The sequence below is a fragment of the Lemur catta genome, chromosome 1 (assembly GCF_020740605.2).
Source record: "Lemur catta isolate mLemCat1 chromosome 1, mLemCat1.pri, whole genome shotgun sequence".
In the NCBI taxonomy this organism is placed as follows: Eukaryota; Metazoa; Chordata; class Mammalia; order Primates; family Lemuridae; genus Lemur; species Lemur catta.
This window is the reverse complement of record NC_059128.1, coordinates 12,706,336-12,728,398: the sequence shown is the minus strand read 5'-3', so window position 1 is coordinate 12,728,398 and position 22,063 is coordinate 12,706,336. Positions and strand designations below refer to the sequence as shown.

The following is a 22,063-nucleotide window of genomic DNA, read 5'->3' as shown; positions in this document are numbered from 1 at the left end:
TTGGCCAAGTGGGGGTCACAAGGCCAAACCTGAACCAGTCACTGAAATGGGGGCGGCGGGGCTCCGGTGGTCAAGGCCGGGCCCACGTGTCCACCCATGAGCCATGTGGGTGGTTCTCCCGAGGGAGGTGGGACACGATGGGGGATGCCAGGCAGGCAGCAGGAGGCACCCCTGGTGTCCCTGCGCAGGCTGACGAGCACGGGATTGTCTGAGGTAAGGGCCTGGCACAGAGCTGGGCCTGGGAGACGGTGGTTGGGACTGGGGCCTGCACCATTAGCCTTGGGTGGCCCTGGCCTCCCGCCCTCCTGGGCCTTGCTCCACACTGGGCAAGGACTGGGCCGCGAGCCTTCAGCCAGGGTGAGCTTCCGCCACACCAACACCTGCCCAGCGCCCAACACTGCAAATGCCATGATTTGTGACCACCCGCAGCGCCAGTGCTGCCTGGCAGGGTCAGTCTGGGGGTGGGGCTCCTACCTGCTGTCTCTCCCCAGCTCAGCTGCCCCCTCGTCCGCCCACCTCAGCGATTCGGGGAGGTTGTGCCCGGCTTGTGTGGGATCCTCCAGGCTTTAGGGCACCTAAGATCAGAGCTCAGGCCCTCCACGCTTCCTTGCATCCTGGCAAGGTAGGGCCACCCTACAACTGCCCAGCTGAGCGCTAGGGGGGCCTGCAGGAGCCTGTTAGTTTCTCTGTGGTCTTACTGTCTCCTCTGTGGGATTCAGTCTTTGGCTCCAGCACCTCCATGCCTTCCCCTCATGGTGGCAGGAGGGCTGCTGCAGCCCCAGCCTCACCCCTCAGGTTCAAGTCCAGCAGGAAAGAGCAAGAGCCCCTCCTTGCAGCTCCCACTCTGACTGGACTGCCTTAGGTCACATGCTCCTCCACGAGTGAGCACAGGACGTGGCTTGGCCGGGCCTGGGTCGTGTGTTCCAAGTCCAAGACCCTCTCCAGACAACATGGGAGGGTTAAGGTGAATTTCCAAATTAAATCAGGGCTGTTGCTGCAAAGAAGAGCCCTGGATGCTGAGAACTCAGGAAACATGTATATATCAATACCACCGGGATCACCCTCAAATTCTAAGTGAGGAGAGAGAGAGAGACATTTGCACAGCAAAGGGCTTGCCTGGACTCACCCGGGCAGGGGGTGACCGAGCCAGGACCAAGCCCCAAGCCCAGAGTTGGTCTCTGCAGCTGCTGTCAGTGACACTCTCCCCTGCGGGGGCCTCCTCCGCTGGCGGACCTGTCCAGAGTGGGCCCCCAGGTGCAGACAGCTCCCCACCCCAGGAACTCAGCCAAGACTTTCTCAGGTCTGTGGGCTTTTACAAATGACACAGGTCATGCGTCCATTTAAAAATCATTTTATTATTAACATCATCTTCCCATGTAGCCAAGTGTCTGTCATGTATAAGGAATGTCGGTAAATATTCCATTTGAAGCTTCTTTTTACATATTTCCATCGATAAATAAACTCTGAATTCATATAAAAAAGTTAAACTTAAATAACTCATATTTCCTTCTCTTGTAACAGGCATATATTGGTAAAATATAAATATTCTTGGACTCAGGCTTTGTTCTAAGTGAGGACAGTAATTCATCACATGGTACAATTATTGACAATAAAACCAAGAAACTGTCAGCTGGTGTCCCGGCACGGACTAGCACTGAGGTGGGAAACAGAAGATTCACATTTGGTTTCTGGGCCAAGGTGGGCAGCAGTGGTGGAGGGAGGAGAAGACAGTTGTTTTCTTTACAGCTCTGATAAAAATAATCTGTTCTGCCACTGAATTTTAACTTTGAATATATTCTTCTACATTTGCTGATTAATTCCATAATCATTTTACTTAAAACTCAGATGTCAACTAACAAAATATGGCACATAATCCATGTTGAACAATGTCAGTAGATTCAGAAACTATCACTGGGCTGGCAAAGACGACAACAGAAATGCGCGTGGAGAGAGCGATGATTCGGGTCGGTTTGGTTAGTTCACTGCGGTCGATCGAACGCTCGTCCGTGGCCTCAGTGTGGCAGATTCGGCCCCTTGGGGTGACGGGGCGAGGCCTGGCACCCGGCAGGGCCTCCGTGGTCTGGCGGCAGGTGAGGCTGGCGGCCGCCTGCTCAGAGCACGCGGGGGATGATGGTGAAGGGCACGGCCGGGCTGCTGGCCTCCAGCTCCAAGGCAGTCAGGAAGCACTCGGTGGCTGCCGCGTCGTTGCCCTGAGCTTGGAGGACCTCGCCCAGCCCGTTCCAGACCTCGTGGGCGGTCGAGTTCACCTGCACCGCGTCCCGAAGGATCTTCTCTGCCAGGCTGTAGCGGCCCAGCTGGTGAAGGATCAGGGCCTGCAGGTGCCAGAGAGACAGACAGACAGACAGTTAGTCGGCAGGAGCCCTGGGCTCCTACTTGTCTTTGCATCACCCCTGGGCTGGGTGCGTAGTAAGCTCTCAAGCACTTCCTGTGCTCAGGGGCTGTAGTCAAAACAGTCGCTTGAACCATATGAAATGGCTGATTTCAGCCATTTTTGAACTATAAGAATGACAATTCAAGAACCAGGAATGAACCAATCAGAAGGCCACAGACTGTGCCGACCTAGTGCACTGTCCTGCCGTGTCCCCTCCCAGCTGACACCTGCCTGCATGGATGGGGGTATTATCATCTTTTTTTTTTTTAACCTAAAGAAATGTCATTTGTGGTATTATTATCATAATGATTATGATAGTTTTTTTTTTCCCCGCTGTTGCCCAGGCTGAAGTACAGTGGTCCAGTCCTAGCTCACTGCAGCCCTGAACTCCTGGGCTCAAGCGATCCTCCTGCCTCAGCCTCCAGAGTAGCTGGGACTACAGGTGCGCACCACCACACCTGGCTAATTTTTAAATTGTTTGTACAGACAGGGTCTTGCTCTTGCTCAGGCCAGTCTCCAACTCCTGGGCTCAAGCAATCCTCCTACGTCAGCCTCCCAAAGTGCTGGGAACAGGAGTGAGCCTCTGTGTCCAGCCTATGACAGATTTTTAAACTGCTCACTGCCCCCTGCCCTAACCAAGCCCCTGACCTCATTGTCCCTGCCTGCCCAGGCCATGCACAACTGTGGCCTCATACAGCTTGTCAGGGTACATGCATTCGCCTCACGTTATCCTAACCATGTTTCCAACTTGTGCATCTCATGAGCCATGTGTCTGTACTGTTCATCCAACGGATATACTCTCATTTACTCAGTCTCTGCCTCGTGGGGAGAGACATTCAGGTCACATCCAATCTCTTTGCTGTTATAAATCACTCTGAGGTGAGTATCTTTCCAGAAAGCACCTCTTTGTTCTTCAGATCAGTGGATTCTAATATTTTTTTATAACCCTGGAAATCTTTGGTTACATGAGATCTGAGAACACCCACTTAGTCCACATATAAACAGACGCAAAGCAACTGGGATGATGGGGAGGGGGGTCCAGTGTTCCCCGTGGGGTCCTCTCAGGGGCCCTGGGGAGGCTCAGTGGCCACTTGACTAGAGAGAGATTCTCCCTCTAGGGCAAATTTCCCCAGAGTGGCGTTATTGGCTAAGAGGATATGACCCTTTTTAGGTTTCTCCAAACACTTTGCAATTCTTACCTCTCAAGGCTGCATCACTTTTTTGGCCGTCAGCATTGTTCCCGTGCTGGGTCCCCTGCCCCACTATCATTACTCTTCATTTCTGCCATGCCGTAAGTGTAAAATGTCCCTCCTTACTGAAACCTACATTTCTTTAATAACAACTGAGGTTAACTATTTCCCATGCTTTTGTTTAGGAGCATTTTATAAGATTGAAATTCATCTGCTATCATCATTTTCTAGCGTGGTCTTTGACTTTTGGGATTTTTTTCTTTGAACAAATTTTTTAGTTTTATACATTAAATTTGTTGATCTTTGGTGATTTTTTTTTTGTCACTTAAAACTTAGAAGAAATGACACACGTCCAAGTGTACTTGCTGTGATCTGTCTGCTGTTAAGCATCCGGCCACTTTGCCTTGGCAGACACAGAGGGATTCCTTCTACTCTGCTAGACACAAACTAGCTAACCCTCCCGCTGCTCCTGTACGGCCCTGCCTGCCATGCGGTGAATTATTACGCGAGACGGGCCTTCCACCATTTTCCAGTGAGCCCGACTGGGCACCTCGCCTTTGGCCAGGGCCACACGGCTTTAAGTCCTGCTACTCCAGGTCATGCTAGTGAACACGTGGGTCAGAGCCTTTCCTCGCCGTCCTTTGGTTTTTGTGTATTTCCTGACAATCTTGCGCTGTACTGTTTCAGATGAATTTTAAAATCATTTTGTTCCTTACCTTTGGGAGCCGAACTGTGCTTGCATTGACTCTGCAAGCGCTGTGGGGAAGCCTGACATCTTTACAGTGTTTAGTCTTCCCGCGCAGGAGTGCGGCGGGCCTGCTGCTCATTCAGATCCCGTCCTGAATCTCCCCGCGAAGCCTGGCCCTCCCCTTAGGCGTCGCGTGCACGTCACCCCTGAGCACGCCCAGCCTGTTCTCATCGCGCCTTGCCAACGGGCAAGGGGCAGCGGCCGGCTCTCGGGCGCAGACCTGGCCGTGCGACGCCATGAACGTGCCCACGGAGGCTGGCTGTGGCCTGAGCCTCAGGCTGCGGCACCACAGTGAAGCGGGGCGGGGAGATGAGACCCAGGTGTGTGGCCCTGGAGGTGGCATCGGAGGGCCTGAGACAGCCTGACTTCTGGGAGCCGCTTGTACCTACGAGCCTCTGGCACAGGAGTCAGGATGTCCACCCGGGAGGAGCTCGTGGTCAGCGGGGTGACAGCCAAGGAGGCCCATGGCCCCAGGTGGTGTGACCCAACAGGAGGTGGAGGAGGAGGAAGAGGAGGAGGGGAGGAGGCTGCCGCCTCAGGTAGGGCAGAGCAGGCTTCAAGGTCAGCTCTACCCTCTCTGACAGGACAACAGAAACAAAACATGGAAGGTCTCCTTTCCTACTATTAAACGTGCATTAACGGCGCCCGTGCTGGGGATCCTGGACATGACCAGGTCCCTGACTGCATCTGCCAGAGAAGGTCGTGGGGTGGCCGACAGCTGAGGGGTCATGATAGACACTGTGTGTGCACGAGCCTCTGGGGGCTCAGGGAGGGTGGCTGGGGCCAGGCAGGAAGTGTGGTCCCCCTGAAGCTTTAGAACAAAAGACGGTGCAAGCCAGTGCTCGCGGGCAGCATGTCACCGTGGCTGCCGTGGGGCCCTGCCGGGTCTCCGGTGTGACCTGCGTGGTTCAGGTGCCCTCCCAAGGCTGGTCAGGGTGGAGGTCGCACGCATTGCCAGCAGCAGCCTCCCAGCCCCACCCGATTGCAAACGAGGCCACCACAGAGAACAGCTCACAGTCTCCACGGTTCCCCCTCACTGGCGTCTCCACACCTCTGGGAGGATCGGGGAGCTGGGTGCCCAGGACAGGGGCCATGCGCAGCCGTGGGCGGAGTCCTGACACTACTGCTGACAGCAAATGCTTCCGAGTGTTTGTGACATGCCAGGCACCGACCTAAGTGCTGATGTACGTTAGTGCCTTTGCCCCGCCAGGGACCTGAAAGCAAATCCACACGGGCGTGGCCAGGACACACAGGCGCCTGGGCACGAGGCCACCTTTACTGAGGGGGAGAAACATCCCCCCTGCAACTATGGCTCCTAGAGGCTGTCTCTTGCCCCAGGCATAGTATTAACTGCTGCGGAACCCGCCTCTCCTAACTCCTAGGGCCTGCCTGCAATCCTCTCGGGTGAGGAATGCGGCTGGACATGGCGAGTGGTCACCCCGCCTAGGACAGTGTTCTTCCCACCGTGCACCCCCTTTGCGGGAAATCCAACAACTCAACATCCTCACTTCTCACCCTTGAAGGCCAGGAGGACACACGGAGGCCACTCTCCGGGCTGCATTCAACAGGATGGATGTCTAATGAGCTCCTGCTCCCTTCCTTCGAGGGGAGCTTATCAGCCTGAGCTCACCCTGGAACATTCTAATTTAACCAACAGAGAAACGAGGGCTGGGCAGCGGCAGAGAGCCCCAGCACGGAGAGAAGACAAGAGGAGCCATCACAGGCCTTCAAGGCTTGGCTTTCTTGGTGCATCAAGGTGTTGAAGACACACAACAGCTTTCCAACCGGCTGTCCCGGCAGCGAGACACACTGCATGTTTTGGGCAAATGGTGCTGAGGACCAGGCCACTGTGCTTGCTCGGCTGCAGGTGGAGAAATCAGTTCAGGCCCCACCAGGCTCTGCTGCTGCAGGACCAGCCCACGCTGCGTTCTTCCCGGCCCTGCAGTGCCTCCCCACTGTGCTGGGCCCTTCGTTTGCTCACCTCCTATCACCGCCGCCGCAGATACAAGGGGACAACGTTCAGAAAGGCCGAGTTCTTGCCTCAGTCACAGGCCAGTGAGCATGGAGTCGCAGGCCACCCATTGTTCCCGCCAGCTCTGTGCTGCCTGTCACTTTAACAGGCAAGCCCCCCGCCTCAAAGAGGAGAGCTCGGTGGGGCTCTCCCAGCCCGCACCGCAGAGCACTGGGCAGTAACCCAGTGACACCCCGGCAACAGCAAAGGGGCGTCTGCAACTGCATCTTCCCTTTCCTTCCTCCCACCACTAGCTGCTGACGCGTGCTCTTTCCCATGCACCACCGGGACATCGCTCCTCTCCCAGGTGTGGCTTCTTCTGCTATTTTGTAGCGTCTATTTGCTCAAGGACCGGAAGGGCTTCTTGCTTCCCTTTGGTGGCCTACGGGCTGCTGTGATCTCGAGGCTCGGGCTGGCTGCAAGAGCCAAAGGACTGGGGTGTCCTGTCAGCCAGAAAGGGGACAGTGAGATGTGGAGAGCCGGGAGGACCAGGGCCCCGGCCCACAGACACCCGGAGGGCACTGCTCTCAGCAGCCGCGACCTGCACCCCCTGCTGGAGAGGGGCAGGGCCCAGCAGGCCCTTTTTCTGGGGGTTTTGTTCAGAAAGAATCTGGGTGCAGGGCAGAGGCATGTTTACCTGCCCCCCAAGGTCCTGAAGAGAACCAGACCCGAAGGGCTAATCTGACCCATCACCCTCAGTGTCAGGAGGCTGAGAGCCTTTGCTATTCTCTCGTGTTCTAGGGTTCGTGTGGGCTTGGAAATTTCCAGCCCACATACCTGGACTTGTATTACTAACGTAGAAACTGCCATTTCCAGATGACCTTGAAGATTCCTGAGCAATCTGTTTAGTGCAATTAATTCCTGAAGCTGGAGCTGCCCAGGGAGACATCGCAGACTTGCCAGGGGCTGCCAGCCCAGGCCTGGCGCGGGAGCAGAAACGAGGCCTCTCCGCGGTGCCCCAGTGAGCCCGGCGCAGCTCAGAAATCAGTCACACAACAGGATTGGGCAGAACGAGCCCCAGCTGGGGTCTGAGCCATTGCTTGGTGCCGCAGAGCCAGAAGGTTGGCCAGAGGTGGGCTGGGACCTGGACGTGTCTGGAGGGCCACCCAGGCCCCTCGAGAGACCTTCCTTCCTTCCCGTCCCCTGGCCTCCGTGTGCCCCTCTGCACCACAGCCCTGGCGTTCTCTCCAGTCCTACGGGCCCTGCTTTCTCTCCTCTCAAAAGATCAAAGGCCTAACTCCGAGGCTGGCAATTGAACTGTTCTCATCACAGCTGGGCCCGGCCTGCTGCGTTCAGCCACGCTGGTCTATCAGCCCCCCTGCCACCTCCCCAACCTGCGTCAGCCCGAGCCCTTCCCGCGGGAGCGCTAGTCCATCTGCCCGAAGCCCTGATGTGCACTGTTCACCCCGGAGCCCAGGCAGCCACACGGCCCCCACAGCACCACCCGACGGCGCCCAGCGTCTGCTCTCCGCCTGGCGGGAGGCACAGCCTCCAATGACCGACATATTTCATTACCGTATAACTGGACACTGCCTGCCCCCATATCAAAATCCACGAAATCCCACCGAGAGGTTGCCCAGATGTGGGGGGATACAGAGGTGGGTAAGCACGGGCCTGCTCTCAAGGAGCTCAGGGCCCGAGAACATCACTGACAACGCCGAGCACTTCCAGGTGCCAAGTGCTGGGCTCTGCCCTTGGCGGGCAAGTCTTGTTCATCCTCACTCACTTCTGTGAGCTGGAGCTATGGTGGCTCCTGCTGCACAGACAAGATGACCTGCCTGGGACCCCTGTGCAGGCAGTGAGTGGCAGAGCTGAGACCTGTCCCCGTGCTGAGTGCCCTCAACACTAGGCCCTCCTCCTCCCTGGAGGGGGTGTGCAAACAGGCTTCGCCGTCCCCAGTCCTGGTCCTTCTGGAGCCCCTGCAGGGTGGGAGCCAGCTGGGGCTGGTCAGAGAGGAGAGGGGACGCACTGGGGAGGTAACTTATTAGTCCCTTTCTTCAGACACAAACGGGGAGACAGCTTCCCAAGCCGGTAATTATTATAATCAGGTGTTTTGTACAAATAAGATCTTGGTGATGCACCAAATTGGAAATAAGAGATTAAATTAAACCCATTATTACAAATGAGACAAAATGGACTTGGCCAGTTTGAGGGCAATTAGCATCTTCCTCACTTCTGCTTTTTGTTGTGATAATTGCTGCCCAAAGACAAACACCTTGCCACACGCCCAGGGCGCCTGTGCGGGAGCCCCGTGGAGGGCCCCCTGCCCGGTCTCCCACTGCAGCCCCGGCCCTGGGGCGCACGGGGAGCCCTGAGCAGGAGGCCCGAAGCCTGCAGGACCACCCCCCGTGGGAGATTTTGGACATCCCCATGGCGCTTTGCTGAGTTCAAGGGCAGGTCACAGACCACTGCTTGTCTCTCTAAGGGTACAGCTATAGGGAGATAACGTCCCTGAAATAAAGCTTCCTTCACAAAGAGAAGCCACTGCTGAAAGAAGTCTGTCGCCCTGCTCTGGTTGGGATCAGATGGCCTCTCTACCTGGTTGCTGCTTTTTCCCAGGCAGAATGCTTTGGACATCAAGCCTTTGGCAGCAGGGATGGAGGTGAACAAGTCCCTGTGCCATGCCAGGGCCTGGCTGCTGCTGCAGGGTCCCCCGCTGGGCTCTGCTGAGCAGTGGTGCAGTGGCCATGCAGAAGCAGTGAGCTGCCCTCGCCACATCAGAGCCAACCTGGCTTCTGCAGAGCCCGCCGGGCCACACCAGGGCCAGGGAGAGGAAGTCTGGGGCCACGTGGGACTGGAGCACTTTACTGTTCCACTCCTGGGTCAGAAACCCACCATTACCCCAGCGCAGGGGGTAGAGGTGAGGGTGGGTGGCTTAAGGCAGTCAGGTGGCTACTCCAAAAACACAAATAAACCTGGGAGATCAAATGCGCGGATCCACCAGGCCCTATGAATTGTGGGTATGCAAGGGATTATCATCAACGTGGTGCATGTTTTGCCAGCTGCAAAGTGCTTTCCATCACTGTGCTGTGCCCTGGGTGCCACGTTAATCGCGGAGGCTCAGCTCCCCCAGCCCAGGTTTTGCTGTGAGTGCCTGGAGGGCAGGGGCTGGGTGAGCCACAGTCACCTCTGTACCTCCAGGCCTGGCACTGGGCACACAGCCAGTAACCAGGACAGAATGAATAAATGAGCAGACCCTGCAAATCAGTGAAAGAAGGATACTGTTTAAAGCCACATTAACTGAGTAGGGGCCTGTCCAGCCCAGGGCCCGTGCTCTCGCTCACCACGGCCTGCCTCGGGGAGGGTGAGGGGTCTTCTCAGCACCCACAAGCCAGTAGCTGGAGCAGCCTCACTGGTAGGGTGGGGCCCACAGGCGAGGACTGTGGGATGGGGATGTCCTGGTCAGCAGGACAGGCTGAGCCCTGGAGGAGGTGGGTGGGGGCTGAGGGCCAGATCTGCGGCCTTTCCCAGGGCCTGGCCTGAGCCTGAGCTGCTGGGGCCACCTGAGCCAAAGCTGGTACCTCCGAGACTTCCGGACAAGGACACAGAAGCCTCCCCACGGTGGGATGTCAGGGGCTGTGGTGGCAGCTAGAGGAAATCCCATCTTCCCAGCTTTGTCACCCTTTGGGAAGACAGAAGACAGCACTGCCGAGCTAGCTGGGGCCTGAGCTGGGGCTGTGCTGGCCAGAGATGGCCCCCCGGGCTCAGCACACAGGCGTGGGCCCTGGCCGTTGCTGGTGGCTTCCACGTCAGAGGGACCTGGCTGGCCACGGGGGAGAGGCTCGGTGCTCCCTTCAAGAGGGGTGAGCGGAAGTTAAGAGTTGGGTCCGAGGCTCGCCCAGATGAACTGGTTTGAATCCCAGCCCCACCACCCGCCCGGACAACTAAGGGGGAAACCACGAACTCACAGGAGAGCCGCGAGGACTGAACAGGATGCACCCGGCACATCTGTGCACCTTCGGTGAGTGGCAGCCACCAGCACGACTGGGATGATGGTGGCTGTTCTCATTACTATTATTGTCCCCGAGGGGAGGGGAGGCTGACTCTTCACGGCCATCTCCCTCTTTAAGAGCAGGGCCCACGGTGATCTGTCTGCACGCGCAGCACCCAGAGCGGGCCTGGCACAGAGGAGGCTCTTGGTGAACGCTTGCCGGGCAGATGGAGGCGGGACAGTGCGGGACACTGGGTGACAGGGGAGCGGTGGGCATGCCTCCTGCCAGTGCTGTCCACTAAGGAACCCCAAAAAGCTCTGGCCTCCGGTCACTCTCGTCCACGCTGCCAAGTCAGGCCAGCACAGTCAGCCTCCCCTTCCTCCAGAGACACGAGTGTGGCGCTGTCCGTGGACGGGAGCAGCCCCCTGGGAGAAGGTGCTCTGTTCCCAGCTGAGTCCAGTGACATGGCATGGCCTCCCCTCAGGCCCTCAGCCTATATGCTCAGACGCTGACACTGCTCCCCAAGAAAATGCCAGCATCTACCCACAGAACATTTGGTCTAATGCTCTTCTGCAGAGGAGGAAACAGAAAGAGCCTTGCTCAAGGGTTGGACCCCGCTGGACGCAGAGCAGGGCTAGAAGGCAGACCCCTGCAGGGCCGGGTCCAGCCTGGGGTAGTGCCCGCCTGTGGCAAGTGTCCCCAAGTTTTAGACTCCAATCACAGTGCTCTAACACTGCCCCGACCCCAGCTGCTTTCTGCTTGTCCTGCCAGGGGCTTTGTACATGGCAGACTGCGAGCTTTCTGGAAGCCTACCAGGCCCTCAAGAGTGGGCTTCCCAACCTGAGGGAAACGGAGACCCCACAAAAGCTAAGCCCCTTCCGAGAAGCTGCAGCACGGCTGGTCTGAGGTCTGCATTAGCCGAAACGTAGGCGTGACATAAGAAAGCCCAGCACAACCGAGCCACCATTTCTTTTTAGGTAATTGCCTTTTCCTTCCAGAGGATGCCATTGATCAGAGGGAAGCAGGTGGTAGTGGTGATGTTTTAAAAAATATTTTTCTTTTAAATCAAAATATAAATAGGCTGCAAACCAGTGCCACTCTGAGAAGGCCACAGGAAACTGGGTTTGAAAGGATTTCCTTGGAGCAGCCGCAGGAACACAGAGCCGAGGGCCGCCCTCTGCCTCCCTTCCTCCCGGAGCGGCCCTTTCTTCCCTGGCAAGCGTCAAAGGCGCTGTCAGTTCTGAGCACAGCGCTTTGTGGGCGCAGCTGAGGAGGCAGCCGGAGCCCCACCCTGCTTTCCAACAATGCCTTGAAAAGGAGCTGAAAGCTCGCGGGGGGCGGGGGCTGTGCCAGCTTCTCCACCTGGATTCCAGAAGCTCCGGGCGAGGCCTGGGCTCTGCTGGGCTCTGTTTTGTGTTTCATTTTTGTTTCTTCTGAGTGCTTAGAAATGACACTGGCTTGCCAGGAGGCGGAGTGTGTGTGTCCAGGCCAGGAGCCCACAGGGGCCAGATCCCGGGTGTCCTGGAGGAGGCCAGGTGTCCCCAGCCCCAGGCCCCCACACTTCCCGCACAGCTCTGCCCGCCACACGTTGCCACTCGGCCCCTCACTAGGCCAGTCAACAGCAAGTCGAGGGACTCCCTGGAAAAGGACCTTGTGGGGGGGGGTCTGCTGTGGGGCTGGTTTTCTCGTGTGGGCTGTTTTACTCAACTTTGACCCCGTTTCCCCAAAGGCCAAGTCTAGCCCCTCCTGACAACCTGTGCCCATCTAAGCCGCACAGACCGCACTTATGGCCCTGTCCCCAGCAACATGTGGCTGCTGCCACCAGCACTGGGTAGCACCCAAGTCCCATCCACCCCCACTCCAGGCCCTTGGGTGGGGAAGGAACATTCACGAGGCCACTGAACCTTCAGAGCAACCAAGGCAGCACTGACGAGGCTGCAGGAGCACAGCCAGAGGGAAGACACTGCTGAGCGGGGCCGGCACACGCTGCCTTTCACAGTGGGTCCCAGTGACAAAGCTGAGCTGGGATGAAGGAGAGCTCCGGAGGAAGTGAGTGGGAGCCCGGCCCATGCTAGATGGCTTCTCCCCATATGTCATGGGGCTGGGGGACAGACATTAAAGGCCAATTTCGAATCCCTGTGGCCTCCTCCACCCTCTGCAAACCCCTAGTCTCCCTGCTTGAATGTCAGAACCAAAACACGCTGGTCCTTCCCTCACTTTCCTTCAAGTTGGCCAAAACAAGTGCCACCACTCCTCAGCAGCCAGTCCCCAATCAGACATCGGGGTGCGAGGCCCCAGGGACAAGTGTGGGGCCCCAAAACCCACGAAGGGGAGTGTCTGGGACAGGGAGGGGGCCGTGGTCTGGGCACTGGACACCCCAAGGCTTTTCCCCACCAAAGCGTGCAGAGTACCCCACGAGGAGGCGGGGAGACCTCCAGCACCCCTTTTGCCCACCCTGGGAGCTCGGCCCCAGGTGGCACCTCTGCCCGCTCAGGGTGGCTGGGGGGCAGGATGCTGCACTCTCATGGGGCCCCTTTTCCAGGTCAAACTATTTTTTCAAAAACCTCTGATTTTCCTAAGCCAGCAGCCAACGGGCTCTGGAGGCAGAATCCCCGGTTAGGAGGCTGCGCGGGCCTCTGCTCTCTGACGCAGGCCCTGCTGTGGTCCCTGACAGGCAGCCTCCCACTCCCGCTCGCGCCCGCCGGTGACAGGAGCGCTGCTTCCCCGGGCAGCCCACTCCATCAGTGGGCAGTCTGAACTGTCGGCTAGGAATGTGGAGCCCTAATTGGTCTTTGTATTTAAACCTACGCTTTGGTGTTCTCTGAGGCCTCTGAAGTCATGTGGCAAAGTCCCCTTCCCTTTCTACCTGGTGGCCCCTCAGGTCTGAAGAAAGCGCCCGGAGCAGCTGGAGCTCTCGCTGTCCTCTCTCCCTCTCTCTCTCCAGGGCCACAGAGGAAGGGTGAACTGGAACCTGCCACCCGCTCGCCCACCCGCCGAACTGCGCAAGGAGCCTCACCGTGGGGCCCCACGAAGGCTCCGTTACGCCCCAGGAAAGTCTGAGTATGGCCTTTACTATTTATTTTTTTTAAAGCATTTGACTAGCAGGATCTTTTAAAGCCGTTTTCTTCCAGGATGATTTGAATATTCTGGAAGAGCTTATTGTGCAGCTAGCAGTGCAGCGTGACGGGCTGTCAGGCAGTGAACACCAGCGGCGAGGGTGCTGGCAGTCTGGCCCTGAGCCAAGGGGCCCGTCCAGCCGCTAGTGGATTTCGCAGACTTGGCCCCAGATTTCCTCTGCCCTAATTTCTCTGAAACTCGGGACTTCAGCCTTGGTGCTGACATATCCACAGGCAGGACATCCAGGGGAGGGACCACAGGCACTCTGTCAGCGGCCTCCAAGCCCCACGGCCCCACCCGCCTCTGCAGCAGGTGTCCGGGGGACGGTCGGGGTGGCAGAGAGCAGGGCACGTGAACGTTCCCCAAGGGCCAGCTCTCCGCAAGGGCACAGAGCGAGCTAAGGTGTCCATGTTCAGGTTGGGGCTCTGTTCACTCTGCCGCAACCGCAGCCATTCCTAGTTCTTTTCTCTCCCCTGCAAACAGTCGCTGAGTGCCTGTGGGTGTTCTGGCACCAGTGAGCCGGCACCGCACCGGCTGCAGGAACTCAGTGGCACAGACTGTCATTTGGGCCACGCTGCCTGCCTTTGCCCAGAGGGCAGGACTGCAGGGGTTGGCTTGCTGTGGGTCCTGCCCCAGACAGAGGCTCCCTGAGCTGAACAGAGGCCGCGTCTTTCACGTGTGCAGTCCCAGCACCTGCCACAGACCAAGGCCTACGGGAAGCAGGGCGAGGGAGAACATTCCAGAAGAGATAATACAATGTCCCCACCCTTTTTTCTTTGAACAAATAAGAAAGCTGAAGCTCAGGGACAGGGTGGCTGGTTCACGGCTTAAGAGGAGGAGCTGTAACCACAAATTGGATCTGACTCTTCTGCCTCTAAAAGCCTCCTGTGAACAGATGCCGGGCTCTGTGTGTCTGATCCTCCTGGAGGGGACTGCCTCTTAGTGGTCACACCTGAATCTGGGGCAGCCTCCTAGCTCTGGGGTAGCCACATCTGGGAGGGCCTAGAGGTGACAGGGTACCTCACTTCCAGATGAGGAAAAGGAGGGCAAGTACCTGGCTCAGTTTCCAAGCCAGGCAGAGCTGAAGTTGGGTCTCAGAACCGGGGTTTCCTGGAGACCAGCTCAGGGCTCTGTGCTTCTTGGGAGACTACCAATATCTCCAGAGAGGGTGCTGGGCATTTAGGGGACCACGGGATGCACCCCAGGGGCCTTCTCTGATGGTTAACTGGCTCTGGACCCCTGGCTCACAGCACCCTACACCGGCCTGGGCTGCCCAGGGAGAAATCCTCCTCTGGGGAGAAGTTCTGGGGACATGACCACAAGCTGACTTCTCTGTTCAGCTGTCAGTCTGCCTGGGCACCGCAGACCCTTCTTCCCGGTGGCTGCCAAATTCCAGGTGGGCCAGACCACGGGCTCTCAGGACCCAGGTGACAAAAGAGGACCTAGTGGTGAGGGGGGGTTTGTAGGGATGTCCACTTCTGGGTGACCAGAAGAATCCCTGTCCTGCCCAGCACCCTCAGATGGGGCCAGGAGAGCCATCTACGCAGCAGCCCTCTACGGCCTGGGGTCCGCTGTGCAGAGCAGGACGTGGGGGCGGCCCAGTCCCTTCCCCACGACCCGCACCGGCAGCACTCTGCCTGCTGTGCTGATCTTACACTGGCCTCCCTCCCCCTAATTTTCTAATCTTTGATAGATGATGAGATCATTTAGGTAACTGGTGAAACTCCAAATCAAAAGGAAACAGGCTATGGGAGCTTTGTATTACTCTGACCCCAGGATCTCAACCTGGCTGTCCTCAACTCAGCGTCCTTACACATCCTTGGGAATTAATGGTGTGTTGATGTTGCTAGTCAGGAAAAAGAGAGGGAGAAATGGCTTTAATAAAGGAAGGACGCCTTCACCTCAGCAGCAATGTGTCTGAGCTCTTTGCTCCTTGAAAAACAGGACAAAGGCAGCTGAGAGCTGCTCCCGCTCCTTATCCCAGGTGCTGGCCTGGCCCTGGGAGTGGAATCACTTAGTCGCGTCCAAGCAGCAGGATGCCAAATGCTGCTGCAGGCAGGGTCCCCGGAGACATGTCAGGCGAGGGTGATAGGGAACCCTGGTGCCCGCCGGCTGCAGCCCAAGGGACGGCACTCACCAGCTCAGCCAACACGCTCACAGAAGCACCCGCAAAGCCCCTCCGACGCGCTGCGCGGTGCCCTGACCTAATTGAAAAAGTGTCAGGCCAGCAAGGCCCGTGTAAAACCAAAGCACAGGCAGTGAGAAGGGATGCAGTGCAAGGTGGGTGTGGGCACGCTAGGCACCCTCCCCACCCAGAAGGCGGAAGCTGTTCTTGGTAATACTCCAGATGAGTCCCAGCCTCCCCTCCCCCAGGCTGCCATGAAATCCTGCGCTTTGTTGCAAGGATCAAATCAGAGGCTCAGCTTGAGCGTGAATATGAGCTGTCAGCTCTTAGGAGAGAGGACAGGTGCCCTGGTCCCGATGCTATGCGACCTGCCCCACGCCAGCCACGTTTTCCGCGGGTGCTAGCACGGCTCCCCTTGCTGGTACTTTTCCATCAGTAACGGGCGAGAGACTCCTGTTCGCTTGTTTACACATCTCCCTGCTTGACTTATTTATTTATTTTATCCACCTTCCCCAACAGCAAGTCAGGCAGAGAGGAAGCGCACGAGGCGGCCTGGAAGTCTGCGTTTCCCCACGCGGTGGAGAGTCTGGTGCTAATCGCCCCTCAGAGGCCCCTTCCTGCCCTCAGGGAGGCCGCTGCCCTGCGTATTTGGGAAGGCGGCTCTCCACCCCAGGCCACGTGCATCAGGCCGGGCAGGTTCGGGTGTCTGGGAAGCTCTGAGTGAACCTGGCCCTGTTTCAGGCCTGGGCGTCCCCTGGGGCTCTGGGGCCCAGCTGCAGGGGTGAGAGCAGCAGGCCAGGCCCAGGCCTTGCTCCCCCGAAGCGCGTGGGGATGTGGGCAGGGGCTCTGGTAGGGGAAGTGCTGTACAGGGTCCCATAGGAGGGTCTCCGTGGTCAGAAAGCAATTCACATGTGACCACCACAGAGCTGTGCTGACAGGCTTCCTGGAGTCCCAGAAACCCCAGCCCCGCTCCTGAGGTCTGAGGCTGAGATCCCTTCCCAAAGACCCGACAGAGCCTCATCCGGCCTCTGCTTCAACCTGTCCTCAGAGTGGCTCTTTGAGAGGCGCTCACCGTACTTGGGTCTGACCCTTTATCGCAAAACACTGACAGCAGAAGCCTGTCCCCAGTATCTCAGCAAGAAGCCAGAGGCTGTGCCTTCGCAGGGGCAGGAGAGCAGGGCTGGGAGTCGTCACGGTGGGCGGGGGGGCCCTCCCAGGCCTGCTCTGCAAGCCACATCCACTGCCAGCACAGGCAGAGTCCTCTCCTGTCTCGTCTAGAAAACAAAGTGGCAGAGTAGATGATCTCCAGCTGACAAATGTAGGGTTTGATAAAATCTCACACCAAGTATTTTCTGGAGCACGTACTATGTACCCAGTGTGTATCTGTTCTTCTAGGACTGAGTGGCGGCGGCTGACATGGCCAGGGAGGGCTGCCCGGAGGAGGGTCTGTGGCAACTCGGCCGGCAGGAGCAGAGGCCTGTCTCCAGAGCGGACCTCCAGCAGCAGCATGGAGCCCAAACAAGACGGCAGCCCTGGCACCACGCTCCCCACCTATGCCCAGGAGGACAGAGGGGAGGCAGCTCAGCTCTGACTCTGCAGGGAGCGTGGCCACAGGTGAGCCGAGTGTCACTGAGCGGCACTGCACACCCTCCATGACGCTTTCAAGGCAGGCAGTGAGTGGAGCAAGGACAAAGCATGGGCTAAGGGCGAGTGCTGGAGGCTCTGGGTTTGCAGAAAACTCGGGAAAGCTCAAAAACACCAACAGTACAGAGAAGAAGGGCTCCCAGTTGCTGGACTGAGAAAACTAAGGCTCCTGGTGGCAGGGCTGTGGGACTGTCCTCTGCATCTCCAGAGACCTGCATGGCCCGTGGGACCCGGTTGGTACACCCAGATGCTTGCAGGCTGGAAGTCACTCCAGTCCCCAGCACATTCTTGGCATTCATTCGATAGATGACTATGGAATGGGTGCCAGCTCCCGTCCAGCCCGGGACCCACCATGGAATGCCAGCCTCCAGGCCCGCGTGCACGTCTGGCCCAGGACGCAGGCTGCCTGGCTCTCCTCACCCAGCACGGTCAGCAAGGCTGCCCACCCATCCCCGAGGGCCACCTGGGGATGCAGGCTCCATCTGGACTTTGGTGGAGAACGCCAGCTACACGAGCAGCTGCCAGGACGCCACAAGGCCGCTGCACTCCCCACAGTCCGAGTTTCAACAGACAAGGGGCCAAAGAGGACAGGCTCCGCTTCAGGGCTGCCCACTCCAAGGAAAGCTGGAGGTTAATGAGGAAAAGAAAAACAGGCAGTTTGCTTGGAAATAGGGACTTTCACTCCTGGAGTTTTTTTAACAAACTTTTTCCCCAGCACCCCAGACCTTGGCCCCAAACTCAGGCCCCAGGCTGGCGTAGAGATGACGGCAGACAGGCAGGGGGCCGTGCGGGGAGCAGTTGCAGCCTGGGGAACCGTGTGGCTGTGCAGAAATGACCGCATCTACCAGGCTGGAGCTTGGGCGAGAGCACAGATCCAGCTCGGCAATTTCTTTTCCCACACAACTGAGCTCTTACCATCTACCACTTCAGTGTGGATTAAATCCGCATCCAGAGTAGAGCCATTTCCTCAAGAATCCCCAGTTAGCTCTGATGGGACGAGGATGGCAACGTGCCCGCCGCTCACCTGAGCTGGGCAACTCGGGGCTTAGCTAACGTGCCCAGGCCACCTGCCATTTAGTGGGCTGTGGCTCACAGGAGCGTCACCAGCCTCCTCAGAAGCCAGATGCCCTCGCAGGGAGCTCAAACATGGATCCCTGTGGGGCTTAAACAATGACTTGGACGGAGACATGGAAACTGGAAGAGTAAATTAAAGCAACAACAAATATTGCTCCTGGGGTGCTCGTGGGACTGTTTCGCACCATGGTAGACTGAGCAAAGGTAATGGTCGTTCTGTGCTATTTACAGCCAGAGGGGACCGGCCTGGTGGCTCTGGCTGCCCCAGGAGCTGAAGGGATCAGTCTCCCTGTAGCCCATTCGGGCACCTCCCTGCTCTCGGACTGGGACATTTTGCTGACAAGCGAGCCCTTTCCTTCTCTGAAGATCAGGGAGGGCGGGGGCAGGTTCATCAGGGGACCTAATGGACTCGCGCTGCACACACGATCCTCACAGCCAATGTTTCGGGAGAAGGGAAGGCACAGAAGATTAATAGCTGCCGGGTACAGCTCACGTGCGGGGGAAAGCGCTAAGAACTGTGTTTAACCCTTACGACAGCCCTGCTAGGTTAGAAGTTTCACTTCTGTAGTACAGAGGTTAAATACCATGCCCAAGGTCATACAAATCATCAAATGCATGGTAGAGCTAGAATTCAAATGTATGTCTCTTTTGTTTCAAAATACGTGCCCCCAGCCATCCCACTCTTCCTGCCACCAGTCTGGGTGATTCTGAGGCTCGTTCCTTCTCCCCCGGCCTCCGCCCAGCTGTTCTGGCTCCCTCTGGAACAGCAGGTGAGCTGTTACACCTGCGCCCTGAGCAGCCTCTGTGTCGGGAGCCCTGAGTCAGGGCCACTCGGTGCTGTTCTTCTCTGCCATGTCTGTGCTCTCCCCGACTCTGCTCCCATCTCCTGCCTCCCTTCCCCTCATAACAATTCAAACCAGCTGGCTCTGTGAGTCCAGCGGTACATGGTAAAGTCCCTCTCTCAAAGAAAAAAGAAGCCCTGACTTGTAGTGCCAGTGTCAGTGGTATGAACATTCCCACCACGGCTGATTCCAAGCTGCCAGTGATGTCACTGTCGGTGGGCTGGGGACAGACGGGAAGGGACGGGCTGCTCCCACATGCACCGTGTGAGTCTGTGCACCGGCAGGAGCCTCAGGAGGACACACAGGACACAGGCGGTGCCGGGTGACGCACAACTCACCGATCGGTCGTCCAAAGCACACTGTTGTCTTGGTGGCCAAGGGAACAACACAAAGCACCACTGGCTTCAGTGTTGAGGGTATGGAAAGGGAGAAAAAGGTACATTTTTTTCTATCACAGAGCAACTGGACTAGGGGAGGCCCAAGCCATCGTTGAGACACCCTCAGGATACTCCCCCACCTGGAAAAACGGGGATGGGGTTTGTCTTCTCCCATGGAGCCCCCAGAAGGGCACTCAACAAGGAGCCTTCTGAGACTGATTTACCTACAGCCAATTTCCTTTTAAATTGGGCTGTGTCCCACGTCACACTTGCTGGTGGGTGTGGGCGTCTGAGCATGGTGGGGTGGCTGGAGGGGGCTGCTGTCGGCAAGGAGGGCAAGATGGAGACCGTAGCTGGCTTTCTTTAATCATTGCAAAGGCAGACGCAGATTTGTCACCTTTGTGTAAGAAGCCAGGCAGCAGGTAAAGAATTTAACAGCTTGTGGGAGTTCTAATTAGAGAGCCAATTATAACTCGATTGACCTGCCTTGCTTTGAAAGGCCTGGAAAAATGCATGTTGTCCTTAGGAAAAAGCAGATTTTGCTTCTAGTTTGTTCTGGGAGATGCCCGCAGGGATGGCTTGCTTGTGCTTTGGTTCTAGCCCCATGCGCCCCTGTGGATGCCAGCTGCCTGCTGCAGAGGGTGAGAGACCCTGCAGGGACAGGGGGCCTGTAGGGAAGGGGCTGTTTTCTGTTGTAGGCGCACTTTGCTCCTTTATTTATGAAGAAAGACACAGCATCATAGCTCACAGGCTCAGCTGCAGGCTGGGCCAGTAGTTTCTGCTTCATTTGGAAGGTCACTGGCCAGCATTTCAATTGTGGATCTATTCAAGACTGACCTCTTGGCAAGGTCGGATCCCAGGCTTATTGTACACGTGTGTGCATGTGTGTACGGGTCCGAGATGCCTTTCAGAAACAAACAGTCATTGTTGTTATGAGCTTGGAGTCAACCACCGTCCCCGGGGGATGGACAGCTGGGAAGAGACTTGGGTCTCACACGGACGTGAAGAGGGTATGATTCACATTCCTCTTAAGAACCAAGGCACAACATTCATCGTTAGACACCACTGAAGTCCCTCTGGCTCCTATATATGATCACATCTAATTCTCCCACACCATCATCCTCACTCACGGAGGAAGAACTGGCCCAGGGAACCAACACGACTTGCCCAAGGGCCCAGCCCCTCCCTGTGGCAGCTCCAGTTCCAGCCACTTCTCCTAACGCTCATCCCAGAGTGACTGTGCTGACTGAACCCCTCCTTTGCACGACAGCTCTGTGGATATCACATAAGCCACGGCAGGGAACACGGCCACCCAGGCAGTCTCGTCTCCCCCACAGCTGCAGCTACCGCCTACTGGCTTCCGCCTCCCCAAACCATCGCCCCCGTCTGGCCATGCCCTAACCTACAGACCCCCCCCAGCCACGTGCTCCGAGGCAACTCTTCTGGGAAGGCCCTTGGCCACACGATCTCAGCGTGGCCAACAGACTTGCCAACACCCTTCTTCCCACATGGGCCCCTCCTGCCGTGTCACCATGTTGGTAAAGGCATCTTATCCATCCAGCCCTGAACCACAGGCCAGGGTCAGCCTCAACCTGTCCGATTCCCTCTCCCAGACTTATGGGTCTCCCCCCTCAACACCTCTTATCGTGGACTGTCCATGTGTTACAACTCGCTGAGTCCAGTCCTCCGTGTCTCTTAGTTTCCACCTAACTGGTTCTGCAAAGCTTCTGGAACAATCTCTCTAAAATGCACACCTGATCATATTAACTTATGTGTTTAAACTTTATCTTGAAAAATTTCAAGACTGCAGAAAAGCAGAAAGGCTAATATAACGATCATCTATACACCTCTCACCTAAATTTAACCACCGTTAACTTTTTTCATATTGGTTTCATCTGTTTTGGGGCCAAAGGTTAGTATTTTAAAGTAAATTATAGGCATTGTGACATTTCACCCCTAAATACTTCAGGATGAATCTCTAAAAACTTAGGACATTTTCTGACATAACCACCCAACCATATCACACCTAACAAAATTAACAGTATCTCCTTGCTATCATCTGCCCTCCGTTCCACTCTCAGGTCCCCCCCGTCGTCTGGTGCAGACCCCCAACAGCCAGCTTAGTGTCTGTGTAAACTTCACCTGGAAGAGTCCGACTACTCAGCGGCCAGCACTGGCCTGCAGGCCACTCGCTCCACGGAGCTGTCCCCCAGCCCATGAGCACAGATCCCCATGCCCTGCACACCTGCCTACCGGAGTCCCTGACTTGCATGTTTATGTCTCTTCCTGCAGACTTTCAGAACTTGCGGGGAGGGGCTGGGACAGAGTCAGGTTTACATCCTCGTGCCCTAGTCCAGTATCTGGCACAAGACCAGGTCCCTCACATCTTACAGGTATCATCTCGTTTAATCCTTATGACAATTCCTAAAAGACTGGTGTGCTGACCCAATGACAGTGACTGAATAAATGCGATGCTTGAAGTGGAAGGTGGAACACAAGCACAGCTCAGAGCTACGGCAGGCTTGGTTCCAGACTATCACAGTGAAGCAGATACCGTGATAAAGCAAGTCCTACGAACTTTTCCATTTCCCAGTTCATATAATAGACACAC

At 56.9% G+C, this 22,063-nt stretch overlaps 1 protein-coding gene across 3 annotated transcripts in view; it reads right to left on the bottom strand.

Moving 5' to 3' along the window:
* Positions 1 to 1,335: 1,335 nt before the first annotated feature.
* TTC7B (tetratricopeptide repeat domain 7B) overlaps positions 1,336 to 22,063 on the bottom strand; it is a 240,934-nt gene continuing 220,206 nt past the window's right edge. For all 3 annotated transcript variants that reach the window (XM_045562019.1, XM_045562029.1, XM_045562038.1), the window contains one exon: positions 1,336 to 2,333. In XM_045562019.1, coding sequence (XP_045417975.1) covers positions 2,112 to 2,333 — 222 coding nt within the window. In that variant the 3' untranslated portion in view covers positions 1,336 to 2,111. The remainder of the gene's footprint in view (positions 2,334 to 22,063) is intronic.